The sequence below is a fragment of the Neopelma chrysocephalum genome, unplaced genomic scaffold, assembly GCF_003984885.1.
Source record: "Neopelma chrysocephalum unplaced genomic scaffold, ASM398488v2 Primary Assembly neopelma1_42b, whole genome shotgun sequence".
In the NCBI taxonomy this organism is placed as follows: domain Eukaryota; kingdom Metazoa; phylum Chordata; class Aves; order Passeriformes; family Pipridae; genus Neopelma; species Neopelma chrysocephalum.
In genome coordinates this window covers 2,427,124-2,447,570 of record NW_020897701.1, presented here as the reverse complement: position 1 = coordinate 2,447,570, position 20,447 = coordinate 2,427,124, and the positions used below count along the sequence as shown (strand labels likewise).

At 40.5% G+C, this 20,447-nt stretch overlaps 1 protein-coding gene across 9 annotated transcripts in view; it reads left to right on the top strand.

The window, feature by feature from the left end:
* Window positions 1–18,910, top strand: part of FAM160A1 (family with sequence similarity 160 member A1) — an 87,797-nt gene extending 68,887 nt beyond the window's left edge. For all 9 annotated transcript variants that reach the window (XM_027676926.1, XM_027676919.1, XM_027676923.1 and 6 more), the window contains 7 exons: window positions 1,872–2,039; window positions 5,280–5,359; window positions 6,777–6,964; window positions 7,463–8,497; window positions 13,214–13,392; window positions 13,682–13,820; window positions 17,653–18,910. In XM_027676926.1, the coding sequence (XP_027532727.1) occupies window positions 1,872–2,039; window positions 5,280–5,359; window positions 6,777–6,964; window positions 7,463–8,497; window positions 13,214–13,392; window positions 13,682–13,820; window positions 17,653–17,903 (2,040 nt within the window). In that variant the 3' untranslated portion in view covers window positions 17,904–18,910. The remainder of the gene's footprint in view (window positions 1–1,871; window positions 2,040–5,279; window positions 5,360–6,776; window positions 6,965–7,462; window positions 8,498–13,213; window positions 13,393–13,681; window positions 13,821–17,652) is intronic.
* The last annotated feature ends 1,537 nt before the right edge of the window (window positions 18,911–20,447 follow it).

The window sequence follows — 20,447 nt, the reverse complement described above, 5'->3', positions numbered from 1 at the left end:
CTTCTGCTCTGTGTTTCATTCATGATATGCACTTTGAAAAGTGTATGGGTTTCTCTCACTGCTAGAAATGTAGGATGAGTTGTCCAAAGAGCATCAGTTTCAGAAAAAGGTCACTGCCCTTGTGAATCTGCTGGCTTTTCTTCCTTTCATTTACAGCTTCGGTATTTTATGCATATACGTTCTGTCAGCAAACAGGTGTGAAACCTACAGGCCAAGAATGTGCTTCTTTTCCCCATAAAGGATGAAGAAGTGACATGGAGACATGACGATGTATTACTTCTGTCTGGCCTTTCCTTGGCAGAAGGTTTAAACTCATCAATGCTGTAATAATGATGTCACATGATGGATTTCTTGGGCTTTGCTTTTTACTGCTTGCTGCTATTAAAAAAAAAAAGAAGAAGAAAATAAAAGTAAGCCAGTTCTCAGGGCAACAGTCACTAACTCTCACCAGAAAGCTGTTTTTTCCCAGACCTTTTGGCTATTGCAAAAAAAAAAAAAAAAAAGTTTCTGGTTGGAGCTGAGCTGCTTCTATTTCCTGATGAAAAATTCAACTGTTGCTGCTGCACTGGTGCTTTTTTTCTAATGCCAAAATGAGCTGGTAACCCACTGTATTGAGGATGGTGTAGCTGAGTATTAGAATAAAGCCTCAGACTGATTCAGCGACCTTCACTTTAGAGCTTCTGTCTCACAAGGTCTGCAGGCTGCATACCCCATTCCTATGTTCTGTGTAACCAGCCAGAAGCAGCCTGTGATCTTAAATGCTTTAAAGAGAATGTTTGCATCATGACATTACTGTGTACATGGCTAACATGCAGCATAATGGAACAGGGATTTGAATATTTACAGCATGTTACGTAAATGTTGCCCTTCTGAATATTTTCTAAATCCTCTTAGCTCTTAAGTGACAGCTTTTTTTTTTTTTAATAAAATCAGTCTTTTCATTTATCCAGCTAAGTTTGGTAAACAAAAGATGTTTAATACTTCCTTTCATATAGGCAGATTCTTGTATTTAAGGATTTATCTTTGTGCACTTAAGCTTATTAGGTTCCTGGGTAACTATTTTAAAAAAGCTGACTTTGCAAAAGCAGTACATGGTGCTGAGGTGGGCTTTGGAATTTTGTGTGCTTTGCCAGTGTATACAGTGAATAGATAATCTCCAAAGGATTGCAGTAAGCAGAGCAGTGTGCATTATGGTATGCAAGTGTCACATGGATATTTGAATTCTATTTTGATCTAATAATAGTCACTAGTGAAGATTTTGGGTTTGGCTTTATGTGTGTTTATATGTGTATTCATACTCCTTTTAAAAATAGAGTAATAATTGTGCAGAATTGTGCTGTGGCAAAATAAAAGGAAGGAAAATTGTGACAAAATTCTGGACATCTATGGGGATTTTCTCTTTAAAGCTCTAGGATCATGGCTTTGTACTGTGCTTTGTGCTCTGACATTTATTTTTAATTGTGTTAGATGTAGGTTTTCACAAAATCTGAAAAAGCTTCTGAGGGATGACACAAGTGTGATAAAAGAGGTGACATGGCCAGAAAGGTGATGGGGATCTTCTAGCATGATTTGGTTCTTTGATTTTCTTATGTGTGAGATTTGGGGTGTCGGTTTGGGGGAGAGTTCTTTTTCTTGGGGAAGCAAGACAGATAAGAAATGGGTTTAAAAAGCTTGCAAGGCATTCAGAAGCATGATTTTTGAAAATTTAGGAGCAAAGACCTCAGTGGTTTGTGGCAGTGTTATGGGTGGAGAACTTAAGAGTGTTTACAAGGTATACAGTTGCAAAGGGTGGATGGATGGATGGATGGATGGACATTTGTGATTGCAGTATGTTTGCATTTACATTACTTTTGCTTTACTTTTGCTTGTAGGTGACTGTGGAAGAAGTGATGACTACTACTGCCTACCTGGATCTCTTTTTGCGCAGCGTTTCAGAACCAGCTCTCCTCAAGATTTTCCTCCGCTTTATTTTGCTGCACCGACATGAGAATGTGCATATCCTAGATACACTGACTAGCAGAATCAACACGCCATTCCGGGTAAGGCAAGCAGCTGATTCTCCAACTTGATCCCATTTGTTAGCTGCAGTAGCACTGATGTATTCCTCAGGAATCTAGTCTGTATTACTGTAGCATGTTTACTTAACTGTAATGTTACCAGCTTTTTTTGATTAGAAGGTGGCACTTTCTTGCTCAAGTGATTGGGCTGCTGCTTCCTTTTCTTTGCCTTCGCTCCCCTGTGCAATAAGGTTTATCTCAGCTTTGCACTGAACCCCTTCTTAGCCCAGGCACAGTGTGCCACAGTAGCTGGAGAGAGAGCTGACAGAGTGAGTAGTTACCTTTGCTAACAGTTAGACCTTCTGGCTGAGAAAATGACGACTTGTTGCATCAGACTGCCCTTCTGAGTCTTGCTTGGCTGGCAGCCTTGGCTGACTCTTGGGGGGTGCACAGCTTCATGGATGAAATTAAGAATAATGTTTTAGTGCAAGTGAATGTTTAGAATGTGCAATAATATTTTAGAGAAGCCAGAACATCAGCACTTGCATTAAATTTGTGTGTTAGGGACAGTAGCTTCATCTGAAAATTGTTTTGAAATATGGGTGCATGCAAATATCGATATATGCTGCTGTTAGTGCATCTCTAAGATGGATTAACTATGAGAACTGAAACAGCTTCTGTCAACAAAAATGCAAATGCTGTTGTCTCTGCTAATCATTAATACTGTTACATAGGCAAACAAAAAGGGAATTGTAAAGAATTCTGCAGCCTTGAGCAACTCAGGATCTCAGCCAAAATGATTCTGTGATGCTAAAGGAGTTTTCTGCAGTATAGCCTGGCCAAGTGCAGAACTGCCAGAACTGCAGCCTTCTGTGTGTTTCTGTAGCACAAAAGCTGTGTACATTATTATTGATGAAAATACTGATTAGTAATTCACAGGGTTAAACTTACGTACAGACAGGCAACTTGTAAAAAGGACTATGCTTTTTACTGGACTTGTAAAAATACTATCCTGTTTCCTGAGCATATTTAAAATCTTTTTACAAAATTGAAAAATAGATTTTATTTATTCAGAAGATTGCTGTTTTGCAATATGGTTGTAAAGACAAATGAATAATATTTCCCTGTAAACTGAAATGTCTTAAATACAGGATAATTTAGGGCAGCAGCAGGTTTTTTTGAACTTTCATGGCATGAAGAAAAGTTATACTTGGCTCTCTCTAAATTTCACAGAGGAAATGAGATTTCCTGGTTTTCTCCGATGTCCCTCCCCTGGCTAAAACACACCTTTCGTGTAAAAATCTGGCTTTTTCCAGAGGCTTGTTGTGAAGCTCTTCAACTCTGTCCCCATATTCCTGTTAAGAACTCCAGTTGCGGTTATTTCTCTCTCTTGTCCCTTTACTCTCTCCATCTATTTCTGTAGACATGAAGTCTTGGATTATCTGTTTACTCCAAGCACAGGCAGTGGAGAGCAGCGACAAGGCAACAAGTTTGAGCTGTGCTTTGCCTCTCCACAGGCTAGTTCATGAGCATTTTCCATTTCTCTTCTCTCTGCTTATTCCCTTTCCTTGGTTCTTCTGTTGGTGTTCAATGACCAAACTAGGAAAGGCAGTCAAAGAAGGTTTCTCTTTTCAGAGGCTATCAAGTGAGGTTCACTTAAACTTCGTTATTTAACTGTTTCACAGAGATACCTACCAAGCTGGGGGAAATACATGGATGCATATATATATTTCAAGAAATCTATGCATTCATTTGGTCTTGGTCACCATGGACAGCTGATCATATTGTCACTCATCTGAAACAGAGAACCAGAAATGGTGAAACAAAGAGTCTTTAAGTTGACATTCTTGAGAAAGCACGGGCTGGAGAGAGGAACATAGTGCTGTTGCAGAGCTAGAACAGAGCATTTTAACAGTGGGAGTAAGGGAAGTGACTGCAGGGAAGAGGAGCCACGTGGAAGAAAAGCAATGCCCAGGCAGGATGCTGGATTTAATCCTGAATGAATTACAGGTTATGTTCAGTGACTGAAAAAGTGAGGTAGAGAAATATCTGTAGCTTTTTCCTCACTTTGTCCTAATCTGTTTATTTTGTTAGCTACTGAAAAGTGCCATTAATTTCATGTATTATCACATATTATTATTTCATATGTTATTTACATAATTAATACGGGGAGAGACAAGATTTAAACACCCATTTGAAACTTTAGGAAAGGGTCAATTTATGCTAAATAATTTGCGCAAGTCAGCCTGGTCTGGGAGCCTAAGCTGGCTGTAAGATACTGTTTCTGTGAGAGAGCAGCACAGGAGAAATACACATTAAGAGGCAGGGATACAGAGACAGTGTGGTCTGTGAAAGCATACAGCTCATACTTCTACCATTTTGGGCACAACTGCAGTCTAGCAAATGTCTGGCAGGTAGAAATATGCTGTATGATAGCTTTGAAAGTGTTGTATGTCTAATTAATGACCAAAAAAGCCTGCAGAAGTCCATGTTTGTAGTCTGTCCTAAAGCCAGGGTGAAAGTGGGGTGCCTATCACAGAATGGGTATGATTTTTGTCTCTCCTGAGTGTGACTACTGAAATACCTAGTTACAGCTGTATTTAATCAGACCTCTGCCAAAAAGGCAAGCATGCAATTCCCTCAAGGAATGCTATCCTTTCTCCTGGTCTTGCAAAAAGGATCTTCGTGCTTTGCTGTAGCTCCCAGCTGTTCAACTGACCTGTAATAGAGAGATTATGAACACTCCATATGGAATAGATTCTGACAAAAGATGGCTTGTTTGTCCTGGTCTGTGTCCAGTACCTTAAGCTGTATTTCTAGAGCCATTCAGCTTCTTAATGTGCAGAACATTAATCATTCCTTATACTTAAAGCAACAGAAACTTGAGGTGATTTATAATTTTTCTTTCAGAAAAGACCTTTAATTGGTCAAATTCCATGTCAGAGGTAGAAACTAACACACTGTATTGGAAGTTACAGGGTTCAGTTCACACTAGATTAAATTAATAAATTTGAATAATAGTTAAGACTGGTAAATTACTGACTTTTTTATAGCTTATTTGGAGGAAAGCTCTGGATTTCATTTTGTTAAAATGAACGTTATGTGTATAGCTCCAGATAACTTAAAAAAATCCCATGGGGTGCTGACAAAATGAAATATTATACTAAGAGTGTCTTATAAAGCATGATGTTCTGGCGGAGCCATTTTGTAATGTAGTATGCAGGGAAGATTGGAAAGATCCAATTTTCAGATCAAAAACTGACAATGTTTATTATTTTCCAGCTCTGTGTGGTCTCCTTGGCATTGTTCAGAACACTCATTGGCTTGCATTGTGAAGATGTGATGTTACAGCTAGTTTTAAGGTAAAGGCCGAACTCCTTTTTCCATTCTTCATCCTGACTCTGGGACATATAATCTCTGCCTGTGGATGCAGAGCTGGATGAGAGTTCTCCAAGAGAGCGGAAATCCAAGCAACTACAGCGATAAGAATATTTATGATCGTGACAAAAGTCTACCAGACCTGACGTAGTGTGATTTACGTCCTGAGATCTTCAGAGCAAGAGATTTTTCTTGTGATTTATTTCTATAGAAGTGAGAGAAGCTAAGAATATATTTATCACCTCCTTATTCCCTGCTTCTAAATGTGTAATTCTTCTCCTGTGCATGTTTTCTCTAGTGTATTATGCACTGTGATACAAAGCTATATACTTGTTTGCAGCTTCCACCTTCTTTCTTGTTTTTCACCATTTTGATTCCTCTCTCAGTGAAAGTACTTCAGGTTCCTGAACTATTGTAGGTAGATTGTAGTGTACTAAATGCACTGATTATTTTTGGTTTTAAGTGGTGATTCTATACATTGCTTCAAAATACTTATAATTTTGGTGTGTGTATTAGATGAGAGATATTGGTGTAACTAACTTGGGCTTTTAGCATTGTAGATCACATGAATGTTTCAGATACTGTGTGTCTCTCCACGCACAGGCATTAAGGTGAAATTCCCTATAGCTCTTCCTGTTGTTCTGGGAATGCTCTTAGGACCTCTGTGAACACAAGTATGTCACTGCTCTAGCAGTAGAGTGCTGTGATTAATTTTTTTGTTTATTTAGGGAATCTTTTAGAATTTGTTTGCATTTTAAATGGCAGAACATCAGTCCAGTTAACACTGAGGGTCTTATTGAAGTGCTTTTTAAAAGTAAAACAAAAGTGCTCTAAAGAAGTTTAACATGAGACTGTGCTTCCTCAGTTTCTTGTACTCCCAGTGTTTTTTTCCCTCCTCTGCCTGAGAGCTCAGTCTTGATCTACTGCAGTAAGACACCTTGTTGACCCTTCCCTCCTTTTTTTCTGGCTGCTTGCCTGGCAAACATAAACTGCCTCTCTCTGGATTTCCCAGGAAAACACATAAATTGAGGATTCTGGGACAAAACTCATTCATTTTAAGACCAACCCATTCTTCTGGCCTTTGACATCTGCCCATCCCACACTTGCTCCATACTTTCTTGCAACAGGTTTGCTCTAATCTACAAAGGGTTTTTCGCTTCCCTGTTCTGATGCAACTGATCTCCTGTCTCTACTTGTCTTTACAGTTCATCATCAAACCAAGTGTCACAATATAGAGTCAGGGTTTCATGCTCCTGAGAGGTTTAGAAAGTGGATTGCTGTAAATATTATTACTGTTTCTTTTAATTTGGAGAAAGCGGAAAGGTAGGAAGGGAGTTTTGTGTGTTGCTGCTTTCTCTAACATGAAAGGATGATAAGTAATGCTAGACACTGCTGTTTCAGGTATCTGATTCCTTGCAACCACATGATGTTGAGCCAGCGACGAGCTGTGAAAGAGAGAGACTGTTATTCTGTATCTGCTGCAAAACTGCTGGCCCTGACGCCAGTCTGCTGCTCCACTGGAATCACTTTGACATTTGAAAGCCAAGGAAAAGATTATATTCTATGGACAAAAGCAGCACAAACTAAAGGTAATTGGTGCCCAGGGGAAGACCAGATCATTAAGTGCATTGGATTTGGTAGCAGCTCATGGGAGGAAGTCAGAAAGAATCAGAGGGGAAGGAAATGTGGTGGGTAACAATAAACTGGGCAAGCCCAGACTAGAAAGCTTATTTAATTCCTTCCATGTGTCTGGGTCTATTGAAACCTTATTTTAACAGCTATCCAGCTTGAATATGCATTCATGAAAATAATGTACAGATACATGACAGCAACCCTTGCTGCTTCAGAGTGGTTGCTGCTTTAAGGTTTGAATGCAGGTTTCTCTCAGAAATCTTGAGTTACAGCTCTGTCTTTGCAATAGGAACAAGTCATGTATGTTTATGACATCTTAATTTCTTAATTTTTATGCTTTTGTCTTCCTGCCTTATTGGATGGTTGGGGTTACACACTCTGCAATGTCTTAGTGGATCCCTTGCTAGAAAAAATTTGGTATACTTCTCATGATATGTCGTCTTCTTTACTTCTAGATTCTGGTAGACGCTCTTCTGAATCTACTTGCATTGTGGAATATGGAAGAGCTGTGGACATCAGCTACTTGCAGTACCTGGGGGAAGCTCAAGAAGCCATCATCCAGTGCTTGAAAGATTGTAAAGTTTGGTCTGCCTTGTATGATGGAGTAAACCCTGATCCAGACACCTTTATCCAAACGCTTGCAGAGGAGAACAGTACAGATGTGGAACATCCCATGTTTCAGCTCCAGCAAAGGACACCTAGCACATGCAGCTCCTCTCGAGTAACTCCATTCAGCGAGAAGATGCAGTTGGAGCTAGAATGGGATGATAGCTATGACACAGGGATTTCTCCTGGTTCTAATGTGAGCTCACCACAACCATTTGATGATCTGGGAAGCACAGAAATGCAGCCACCTGCAGAGCCACCGAAACACATACAAGAAATGAAAAAAAATGCCATTATGCTCATCAAAGGTTCTTATATAGAGGAATCAGACTTTCAGGATGATGTTATGGTTTACAGGTTATGTGCCCAGAAGGATACTGAAGATGATGACAGCTCCAAGGAGAAAAGCTTAAATGCAGCCAGAGAACATAAGGTCCAAAGCCAGACAGTAGTCAATGGGCCTCTTGCAAAGACCCAGCTGGAAATGGGCTTGGATGAGCACAGTAAGAGAAATTCAAGCTCAACTCAAGGTGCGATGAAAGAACAAATAAACCAGAAAATGACTGAGATTGATCCACAGCCAGACTTAGAGTTGAAGATTTCTCCTCAGGAGGCAGATTGTAACTTAAGACTGCTGAGCACAGATGGTGAGGATTTCATTGCACAGTATGACAAAATTATTAAGGAACTGGATCCAAACAGTGCAAGCTTGGAGGAGCAGAAACTGGATACTCCTGACCCTGTCTCTCCAGCAGAAGAGGAGGAGGACTTTGAGAATTTTTCAACAGACACCCCTTCTGCAGAGAGCATATCATCTCCCTTTGGACCAAAGGAGGATGTCTCTCCTAAGCATGCTTCGAGGAGCCAGAGTGCTCCATTTACAGGTGGAATGTCCTGTTAATTACATACATAACAAATGCAGGATGGCATGGTGATTAAGGGGGGGGGCAAATGAGATCACACTGTGTGGCACACAGCACAAGCATAGAGCAAGGAACAATTCTGGCACTAAAGAGGGTATAGCTGAGATCAGTCCAAGGAGAGTGAGAGATCCAATGTGGAAATACAGCAGAGCCATCAGTGCGGTGACAGCAAATGGTGGTTTCTCAGGGGGTCTTCTTTGGCTGCTTTTTTTTTTTTTTGGTAATTGTTTAAAACACTGAGCAGGGGTTATGTTGTTTGTATGTGAGAGCTCCATCACTCTAGACGAAGCTTTTTCGGTTGAAAGGGGATTGGAGTAGCTGTTCTAATATAGAGAGCCCAGTTAAATAATTTGCTTTTTTATAGTTACTTTCATCTCTGATGCGGTAGATGCAGTATCATGGTGCCATTTTCCCCCTCTCTGCTATTCCACATTGTAGCACGAGGTGTCAGCACTGGTGCCACGTCTGTATGTGCCTGTCTATGCTCTACCCTGGCATCCTGTTCCTCCAGTGTCGTCCTGCCCTCGCTGTTGGCATGCTTTTCTGTCTGGTGCCACGCAGCAATTTAAGCTTGGTCTCTGCTGACTGTCCAAGCTACTCAAGAATGACAGTACTACCAGAGGTCAGAGTGGGCTTTTGATCTGTATGTGTACAGTTCCTTGCACTGCAGGCTCCTAATCTTTAATTATGTCTCCTAGATACCAGAGTAATGCAAATAATAAAAAATAATAATAATGTATCTAGGTTTCCTCACCCAAAACAAAACCTCTATAAGATAGCTTCTTATTCATTTGGAGGGGGAAAACGTGTGTTCATTGAAAACCAGCCCTTTCTGGTCAGCTGTGGCCAGAATGCTTGGCACTGTTTCATAATTGAAAAATGCAGCCTGATTTTCAAACAATTTGCTCTTTTTGCTGTGGCGGCAATTTCCTTGTACCAGAACCTAATCACATCCAAATCTCTGTTTCCCAGTATCTGCTGTCAAATGTAGTCAAAAATGTTGTCTATGTCTCTCATTCTTCATTTGTTCCTTTCCAAAAACCAACATCAAAATCACCCCCTGCCAAAACCCAAGAAAAACTCAAGACTGAAGAAAATGAAGATAAAAAGCTAATAACAATAAGCCTCACTGTTTGCTCCCCATTCACAGTATGGCTTACTCTTAGGCTGTTTACCTTGCTTTAATGCAGATCTTGGTGATTGCATGTAAGGAGGTGCTCAGAATCACAGAATATGCTGAGTTGGAAGGAACGCACAAGGATCATCACCTTAGCCCTGCACAGGACCATCCCCAAGAGTCACACCATGTGCCTCAGAGTATCGTCCAAATGCTTCTTGAACTCTGTCAGGCTTGGTGCTGTGACCACTTCCCTGGGGAGCCTGTTCCAGTGCCCAACCACCCTCTGAGTGAAGAACCTTTTCCTAATATCCAGCCTAAACCTCCCCTGACACAACTTCAGGACGTTCCCTTGGGTCACCATAGAGAAGAGATCAGTGTCTGCCCCTCCTCTTCCCCTCACGAGGAAGTTGTAGACTGCAATGAGGTCTCCCCTCAGTCTCCTCCAGGCTGAACAGACCAAGTGCCCTCAGCCACTCCTCACACGGCTCTCCCTCAAGGCCCTTCACCATCTTTGTTGCCCTCCTTTGGACACTCTCTAAGAGCTTAATATCTTTCCTATATTGTGGTGCCCAAAACTGCACACAATATTCAAGGTGAGGCCACACCAGTGCGGAGCAGAGTGGGTCAGTCCCCTCCCTCGACTGGCTGGCGATGCTTTGCCTGATGCCCCGCAGGACACAGGTTGGCCCTCCTGGCTGCCAGGGCACTGCTGACTCAGATTCAACTTGCTGTTGACCAGGACACCCAGGTCCCTTTCCATGGCACTGCTCTCCAGCATCTCACTCCCCAGTCTGTGTGTACATCTGGGATTGCCTCATCCCAGGTGCAGAATCCAGCACTTCCCCTTGTTGAACTTCATATGGTTGGTGACTGCTCAGTCCTCTGATTTGTTGAGGTCTCTCTGCAGGGCACCCCTGCCTTCAAGGGAGTCAACAGCTCTTCCCAGTTTTGTGTCATCTGCAAACTCAGTGTCCCTTCCAGTCCTACATCCAAGTCATTTATGAAGATATTGAAGAACACAAGGCCTAAGATGGAGCCCTGTGGAACCCCCCTAGTGACAGGTCTCCAGTTTTATGTTCCCCCATTCACTATTACCCTCTGTGCTCGACCTGTGAGCCAATTGCTCACCCACCACATGATGTGTTTATCCAGGTATGCTAGACATTTTGTCCAGAAGGATGCTGTAAGAGACAGTATCAAAAGCTTTACTGAAATCCAAAAAGATTACATTAACTGTCTTCCCTTGATCAACTAGGTGGGTTACCCTGTCATAAAAGGAAATCAAGTTTGATAAACAGGACTTTCCTTTCATGAAGCCATGCTGGCTGTGACCGATGACTGTGTTGTCTCTCAAGTATTTTTTCAATACCTCCCAGAACAATCTTCTCCATAATTTACCAGGCACTGAAGCGGGACTGACAGGCCTCTAGTGCTTGTAACACTACCTTGGAAATCTTGAGATTGCAGGGCCTTTCAAAGATAGCAACCTGGTCTAGTGGAAGGTGTTCCTGCTCTTGGCAGGGGGCTTGGAACTAGATGATCTTTAAGGTCTCTGCCAACCCAAACCATTCTATGATTCTGTATTTAATTTGGAATAGTGTATTATGTTTGTAGATGTGTTTGATAAAGTTTGGGGTTGCTTTTACCGATTTGGGATACTGTCATGGGATGGGCCTTCTCTCTGCAGAATTGAATAACCTGACAAAGGTTTTTCCCTACACGCAGTAAGTGTCAGCAGTGCAAAGACGCTTTCATCAGGCTTATGGATCTATGAAGAAAATGTCTTATTGGTGTCTTGTATCCAGTGCAAAAACATTAAACACTATAATCCCTATTTTCACAGGAGCAAGAAAGAATGTGTTGTTCAGGAATAAGAATTTATATTTTGCTCCCTCCCTCTCCACATATCAGTGCTTGACTTCATGGCCAAGAAAGGAATAATTTTTTGACTTTTCATCTAGTTACCCTGTTTCTTACAAGGCTCCCAAACTCTGCTTACTTCCTCTGATTCTCATTCTAATAAATTCTTGGTGGTAAAAGTCACGCTTATCACTGAGAAATTTTTTTATGTATTTGGTAACCTCTCTTGCAGTGGCAAGCAGCAGTTGTTACAAGTATCTAGATTCAGCTTTACCTGCTCAACTTTAAAGTGTTACCTAGTGGAGAGAAACACTGACACCTTCTCCTGCTATCCCTTTTGGTACAGTAGAGTTTCCACTGCACTGTGGTCTTCAGGAGCTCTGTGAAAATGTCTCCATGAACATGATAGGGAAAGCAGTAAGTTATGTTGGGACAGAAGAAACTGTATCTCAACAAAAGGGTTTGGGGCTGCTCCACTGGGTACCCAGGCAGGGGGCACTCCTGCAGCTCTGATGGCTGACATTGTGCTTGGAAGGCAGCAGCCATATAAAGCCTTGCCAACACTGGCCCTCCCACCTTTCGTCTTGTGAGTGGAGCTGTGCCGGACAGTAGCCACGTGCAAGGTGAGGGGAGCTGGAATGGGGTTGGATTATGGCCACCTGCTTGACCCTAGAAATGTCCATGGCATGCATCTTGTGCCAAGATTGAGGGTGGGATATTCAAAGTTAGCAGTGCTTTAACTGCATCACCCAGGGATTCTTCTGCCTGGTTTTCCTAGCTTTTATGCAGCCAGAATAGTGTGGTGGAACTGGGGGTGGGACAAAGGATGTTTCTAAGACTTGACTTGTGATTAGGTCACTTGTACAGGCTGCCTCAAGCATCTCATCAGCTGTGTGGTCTAGCAACATGTAGTGAAGTCATTCTCAGCTTTGCAAAGGTTTCTTAAGCTTGAGCACTAAGGGTTTATGTACTTTCATGGTAAATGCTTTTGTTTTTCAGTGGTTGTCCTGCAGCATGAATACACAAGCTAAAGCTATTATTTATTGGTGACATTTATATGCTAAAGCCTATGTCTAGCAATAATTTTGCTTATAAATCTATTTTAATGTCTTCCCTGCTTTTGTGTGACTGTTTACAGTACTGCAAATGCTTTTTCTTGTGATGTGAACTATCACAGCTCTTGATTTTTATGTTTAGAGTAGCATTTTCATGTTCTAAAGAACACCAGTTTTTTGATAAGACAAGAAAGCTAGCTATAATTTACTTTGCCCAGTCCTTTCATAGAAATAAGGCACAGCAGGAGAAAAAAGAGCAGATTCTGTTTGCATTGAAACTAGTAGTACCATTCTGATTAACTTCAAGGGGAATAGAATGGTAGACCATAATGTACTAGGCTAAATCCTTATTGGCACATGTAAAGTGGAATAGTTATGCATGTTAAATACACCATTAATGCAAACTGATTGGCTATCTAGCAAATGTGCTTTTAATCACAAAAGCTTTTAACACCTCTGTTAAGTCTGTTTTGTCTGTTCAGCTACAGTTTGGTTTTTCTACCTGCTGTCTTTTTTAGTGTGTGAGAGGTCTAATTTTGTTGGTTATGATGATCAAAATTCCTTTTAAATAACTATTTCCTGGATCTTGGGATTTTTCTTCTGTGAAAACAAAAGCATTGGTTCCTTTTTATTTTCTTGCAGGACCGTTCATCAGTGTAGTGTTGTCGAAGCTGGAGAACATGCTGGAGAATTCCTTGCATGTAAATTTGCTGCTTATTGGGATTATTACTCAACTGGCAAGTTATCCACAGCCACTTCTTCGCTCCTTTCTGCTCAACACCAACATGGTGTTTCAGCCTAGCGTGCGGTCGCTCTATCAGGTATTTGACCACGGGTGTTAGCCATGCCCACTGGAGCAGTATTTTTGGTGTCTCCTTAAAATTTACATTAGCTCCTTTCAGTTTCACTAGTAGCTTTCCCACCTGTCTGAGAGCCTCTTATTTAATTTCCATGTTTTAATTACATTTGTGCAAAGAACTGGAAACTCTGTATGACCATAGATTTTGTCAGAACTCTCTTTTAATGCAAGTAGAGAAAGCCCAAGTATTCAGTCTGTGGCTGCACTGGGAGCAAAGGAGGAAGAAGTAATTGTTACTGTTGTTTTGACAGGTGCTGGCATCTGTGAAAAATAAGATTGAGCATTTTGCTTCCATTGAAAAAGACTTTCCAGGTCTTCTCCTGGAGGCCCAACAGTACTTGCTTTTTCGTGTGGACATGTCTGATGCTGCAGAAGAATTGCTAACCAAAGGTAAATGTTAACCATGCTCGAGGAGTGCTGAGTGGAATGACTTACCAGTTACCCCTCTCCTTTTCTCAGAAGATTAAAAGAAGGTGTGGTGCGAATATCATTAACCAGATGTATCCTTCTGACTTTAAAGTGATGATGCTCAGTAGACCACAGTGTATGGGTCTATTGGGATGTTCTTTGCTCTTTAGAAGCTTTTATTTGTTACATAAAATGTCTGTTTAAAGAAGTAACAAAGTCAGTTCTTGGCTTGCTGTCAGTTTGGCCGTAAACAAACTCACTTTTGAGGCATGAGGTGAGGTGGCATATGTGCATGATTTCATTTTATTTTTAGCCTGACCTTCAGCTAGTCACTGGTTCTTTTTTGATAAATGTTAGGGAGGACAGAAGTCCACAATGAATTGGTTTCTGGAACAATTGAATAGGGCTTCATATCAATTGAATAGGGCTGCTATGAAGGAGATAGATACTAGCCAGAATACTTTTAATGTGCTTTCTTGGATGACAAACCAAGCAAAACAAACAGAAAAAAACAAAGAGGAGATGTGTAAAAGCCAGAACACTTTGAGAGCAGTGGGGACTTCAACAGGTATCATCCCACAAGCCAGCTTTAGAGGGACTTCCATAACATCTGCTGCTTCTCCAGCACAGTGCACACTGCACCTGTCTTTCAGTTACTGGTATTAATTTATACTGCTGTGGGGCACGCTAGTGAAAATAAGCAAAGCGAAGAGTCTTACATGCTAACTAAGAACCTTCCAGACACAGCCAGGCAATGGGTGGAGTTGGGGCTGTGCCCTGAGGATGTGCTTGTTTTCAGCTTGCTGCTGAGCCAGCAATGTTAGGTTCAGTTTTCCCCTGAAAGCCAACTACCCATGTGATGGGAATATGTCAAATTTGGTGAGTGATTAAGAGCTGACTCATTGGGAGTCATTAATAATCACCGGTTCTGCCTACGCCTCTGTGAAGATGTTGAACTATTCTTCGATTTCCAGAGGTGTGGAAAGCAGGACTCTTTATGTGCCATTTTTAATTGTATTTTCATTTTTCAAGGCTCTGACTAATAATCTACCTAGTTTCTGGTCAGCATAGCGTGTGTTTCTAAGATTTGCAGTACAACTAGCCTGTACAATTATGATCCTACTAAGGCTGCTTCTTGAAGAATTGGTCTGTGGAAGGTGCTTGTTGTAAAGAAGCTGCATACTGCAAACGTCAGTAGTGTTTTAGGCTCTGCATTCTGGTGCCAGAGATTAGAAAGCTTTACTATTAGATGGTATTGTAGCTGGCATGTGGGAGATGAGATTAGGAGGTAACATTTAGAGTCTTTTTTTTCAGGTGCTGGCAATAAGAGCTTTTATATCATGAATTCCTGATGGCATTTATTTATACTTCCAATTTTACATCTGTTTTCTTCTGTGGGCTTCAGAATTTGCTAGGTTGACTCATGCTGATCATTATTTAGGAATTTGAAACAGGGCTGCTTAGTCACCCTGTTGGTACATTTTCTTCTGTATAGTAGCAACTCCTGCAAAGAAGGCTTCTCTTGACAAATGAGTAGAGAGTAAACAAATGTCTGGATAACTGCAGGCTTGGTTCCCAACAGGACTGGTGATGGAAGTCATCAAACTGTAATCCTGTGGGAAAGTTGGCTCAGTAGTCCATCAACCAGTAGCTCATTATATTGATTAAGTGCAATATAGGAACTGCTACAATAATGATAAATAAAAAAAAACAACAAACCACAACTAAACAAGAAATTAGGAACCCCTATAGGACTTCTTTGCATTTGCTTGAATACCACCTCTGAGCATCATGCAAGTTGGCTGCTCTCTGAGGGATTTTTTCCCTTGAACAGGAGTGGTGAATAACCCCAATGTTCTCTACAGGTCTGAGCATAACTGGCCTCCTGCAGAATCCACATCTGAAAACCTGAAGCCAGACTTAGTAAGAAACACAAATGTAAAACCAAGAGTGTTTCCTTTCTCTTTACAGGGATGATCTCTGAAGGGTGTTCAAGCGGAAATGGACAACTTACTATTTTCTGCTTGCAGTAGCTTGTGGTTTCCTTACACAGTAGATTGGGTTCTGGTTACATATATAGAGCTGTCATGATGTAGATTCCATGGGAAAAGCTGCCTTTCTTTCAGTGTATTGGTAACCACTTTCAGAGTACTCATTTTCATGAGTTTCATTTGTATGATTTAGTTTGCCTCCTGATCCTAGAAAGAAGTGAATAATCTTGATCAAAGTAAAGAACCAGAATCTCTGATTCCTAGATCAGCTTTCTGTGCTTTTCTGCTGTTTTGTTTTTTTTCCCCTAAATAAGCAGTAAAATCTAAATAAAAATTTAAAATATTAGTTATGAAACATTTTGACATTAGAAAATCTGAAAAAAAAATCTTCAGGGGAAGCTCAAGACTTTATCTTTTCATTGAAATTCATAATGTAAGTTGTTTTTCCTCCCACAGTCAGATTTTTCCACAGAATTGAAATTCCTGTACTCTGTCTCTAGTAGATAGAAATGTGTAGAATAACAGCATGAATGATTGATAAGTCTGGGGTTGGAAAGGTGTTTTAAACTCAAGAAAAGTATGAGTCTGTTAAATGATTAAGATGAAAATTTCGTTTGAGTGTTTGGAAGTGTTCCACAGTGCCTTTGGAGAAGGACAAACAAGGAACAAAAGTGCAGAGCTGTTGAACAGAGGGATGGCTGTGCTCCTCGCCTTTGATACTTGGAGAGATTTCAGAACAAGGCTGATGTCACTTGAGACTGAGTTGTTTTAACATAAATTACATTTTAAGGGAAACCTCTTAATGCAGAAATGTAGTGTTTGGCTTATCTGCAGTATGTGAGTTAATATAAGTACTTTTATTTTTTTTTTAATGATTTACTTATCAGCTTATGAGAGCATCCACTTGTAAGTTAAATAGGATTTTATCTGTCCCTGCTTTTGGCCTCAATGACATCTTGTAGCAGTGAGTTCTGCAGGTTAATTTTTCTTTGTAAAGTATTTCTTTCCATCAGTGTTAAATTTTGTCACCTTTTTAGTTTCACTAAATTAATTATCATCTAATTAAAGGGCAGCTCTGCTTCAGGTTGAAACAAGGAGCAGTTGATTGAAATTTAGGTGCTGCTGTCACTGTAATTCCATGCATTCTGATGCTTGACCTCTGATCCTCTGAACTCTGGCAGCAGCACACACTCTAGCAGAGCACACAGTGGTTTTTGCTTGTTCTGTTTTTAATGTTTAGTTGCTTTACAGGGAGTTAAAGGTAACTGTAGTTAGTGGGCCCCGAAGCTGCAGAAAAATCAAATTTTTAAACCTTTTTTTCCTCTTAGATTCTCGCTTGCTTCAAACTCATGTGGCAATCTTATAACTCAGCCTCAAACCCATTTACATGATGATTCACAGGGAGAGGATGGAGAAGAAGTAAAGTCAAAACGTCAGTTTGATCTGGGGGAGGGATAGAGCACGATATCGTTGAAATGGAGACAACTATGCTGGGTCTAGATGGGTAGATATTATCTGCTATTTCAGAAAGTAAATCCATATTATTCTTTCCCTTGACTCCTCTTCTGCCCACGTATTTCTCTCATCAGAGCTGGAACTGAATAATATATAACCTGGGGAAAGATAGGTAATAAAAAATGCAATAGAGTAAGGCCACGTAGAACTTTAGAATGTTGGATCCCTGCACAATCTGGGTACTGCAAATTACGGCTCTGAACACAATCCTTGTAAACTGGGTTTGGACACTGTACATATACTGTGTGTGCTTAATATACAGTTTGGTTTTTTTTCTGCATTTGCCTCTCCCTCTTCTCTGGCTTTAGGTAATGTCCAGCACAGCAGTATGGCAGGGAAAGGAAGGAACCTCTCTGAAGCTTACCCAGCTGTACTGCAGCCTTTCCTGGGACAGAAAGGAAAGAAAGGCCTGGCTCATCCCAGCCTTCCTGCCCACGTGAGGAACGCCGTGCTTGCAGCTGCCCTTTTCCCAGAGTTCCTGAAGGAGTTGGCAGCTCTAGCCCAAGAACATTCCATTTTATGTTACAAAGTACTGGGGGATTTTGAAGATTATTATTAGTAGACTTTTTAAACGTGTTTTAAAAAAGCTTTTGGAATTTAAACAGATTTTTAATGCAAAGCTGCTTACAAAAGAAGGTTGTACTTCAATATTTCCTGAAAATACTTGATTTAGAGGGGGAAGAAGGAGGCAAAATATTATTCCAGTTAGGCCTTATAATTTCCCTCTGTGCTACATAACTTATTTGAGAGATTTCTGATGCTGCTCTGACTGCAGCTTCCTTCTTCATCCCTTCCTCTTTACACAGCCACTCTTCTTTAGTGTTACTAATTCCTGTTGAATTTCTGCAATAGACACTTGTAGGCTGGCTAAGAGAGGCAAACGTGTTAGCTTTTTCTGTTCCAGATATACACTTCTGGATAACTTGTTAGAAGACAGTTTGTTTGAAAAAACATTGCCCCGTGGGGCAAGTTCACAGTATAAAAAGACATGCACAGTCTGCGCAAAACCCCTTTATGTGAAGGACTGTGCTTCTTGGTGTCATTTTCCTCTTCCCTTCCTTTTCCCTGAAACCAGGTTCTTACTAATCCACATCTGAAGCCATCTTTTTAACTAGTGGGTCAGGTTTTTGAATTCAAGTGATCTTATGTGTATTAAACCCCCGAATAGCTGAAAGCAGGTGCTAGACCCTACACATACCATATTGCCTTATGGTGCAGACAGATCTGCAGCTATCAGCTGTTGGGCTTTGAAGTCAAATGAACTGTGTAAGTGGATGTGGATTGCAGACTGCCTGGAATTTTCCTTGCAGTTTCTCAGCATTCTTGGGTAACTACTGCATTGCTACCTACACTCTGCAAGCATGCCTTATTTAGTAAGATTTGCACAAAGTACAAAACAAAATGTTTCTATGCAAGCTGTTATAAGTATGTAGTTTATTTTTATGCTTATTTTAATAAGCTAAAGGAAGATATTCAGTATCTTTCTGTAGTGTTAAATGGACAGCAGGCTGTTTTTGTCTGTTTTTTCTTTTTTATTAAATGAAAAAGGTTTGCTTGCTCCTGAAAGGTGTTCTGTTTTACTGTTAATTTTTTTTTGCTTAAGGGAAAGTTAAACACTGTTTGTTTACTTTTAATGTAGGTGTCGACTTTTCCTAATATTGCACTTTTGGGATGGTGAGGGGAAGACCAGACTATTCACCAGCTGCAGAAAAGGAAGGAGTAATGGGGAAAGCTGTCTGCTGGTGACTAACTGCTTGAGAAAATGCTCTGCTGTGAGTAATGGGCTTCATTAGAAGAACCCAAACATGATGAATTGGTGCATCACCACTGCATTTTGTCTTATCTTAGTCACATAATTGTGCTTCCAGTGTGCTGTAGTTGGCTGCACAAAGAGTGGCTTAGTTCAAGAAAGCCTTAAACCCATATCTCCAGGATAGAAACTAACAGTGGCTCCAAAAAACGTGAAGAAACGGAAATCAGAAATAACACTTGCATACATTAGTTCTCCTGGTTATTGTAATTCCATAATGTGGGATGTTCCAGTTAATCACATCCTGATGTTGAAACACACTTTCTCAGAGATTGCAAGGAAAAAAACCACTTTTAAAACAAAAAACAAAGACACTCCAGAAGAGTCTAATTAATTACAGGTCAAATTCCTCTGGAATTTGCAGTGCAATTTAAGCTTCTAAATCCTTTAGATGGTTCAGAAAGTTCTGCCTTTAATCTACAAGCTATAGATTAAAGCATCTGCATTCATTGTGTCAGACTGCTGTAGGCTGTTCCCAGGGAAAAAAAAAATCCCAAAGTCTACCTCTAAAAAAATCACCTCAAGAACTTCTCTGGGTCCATGTTCACTTGTTTGCTTCACATTCTTCACTTCCAGGATGGCTGGGGGTCATGTTGCTCCCTAGCTGAGTCTCTCTGGTTTGCTTTCATTTCAAACAAAATAAGTTGTTTATTTTTTTAGGTGCCATTGCATCCATCCTGTAAATCACCTAGTGACCTCCACATGGCCCTCTTTCACCTCACAAGCTTTCTTGGAAGCTGAAGACAAGGCTGTGAGATTTTTTTTAAATCTTAGTTGTCCAGAATGAAGAGAGCTCTTTCTTTTTCTTTTTTTTAAACCCTGCATTGTTGTTTTAAATAGGTAATAAGATTTATTGATTTTTTTTTTCTTTTAAAATTTGTCCTAGGGCATGGTGGGTTCTTTCCCCACTTCCCCCACTATTACCAGCAATGTTGCCTTTCATGCTGTACTCACAGGCCTGGCCTCAGAGGGGTCAGTAATGTGTGCTGAAAGTGTTTTAGCATTATGGATGTAGGGTCAGTGCTTCTCACCTCTTGTGCTAGGAACTCCACATGAGCAAAAGAAAAGTGTGATCAGCTGACTTCTAGTGGTTCAGAAACAAGTGCTAAATTGCAGAAGCAATCTAATCCTTTTTCTGAAGGACTTTTAAAAAAGGAATTGTAAAGAATTATTTTACTTTTTTTTAAAATAAAGAACTCTGCAGACCAGTGCTCAAGGCAATAAGGTTACTACATGAACATTCCCTTCCCTTGTTTGTATTCTAAAATAAGAATCTTTATTTGGTGAGTAGAA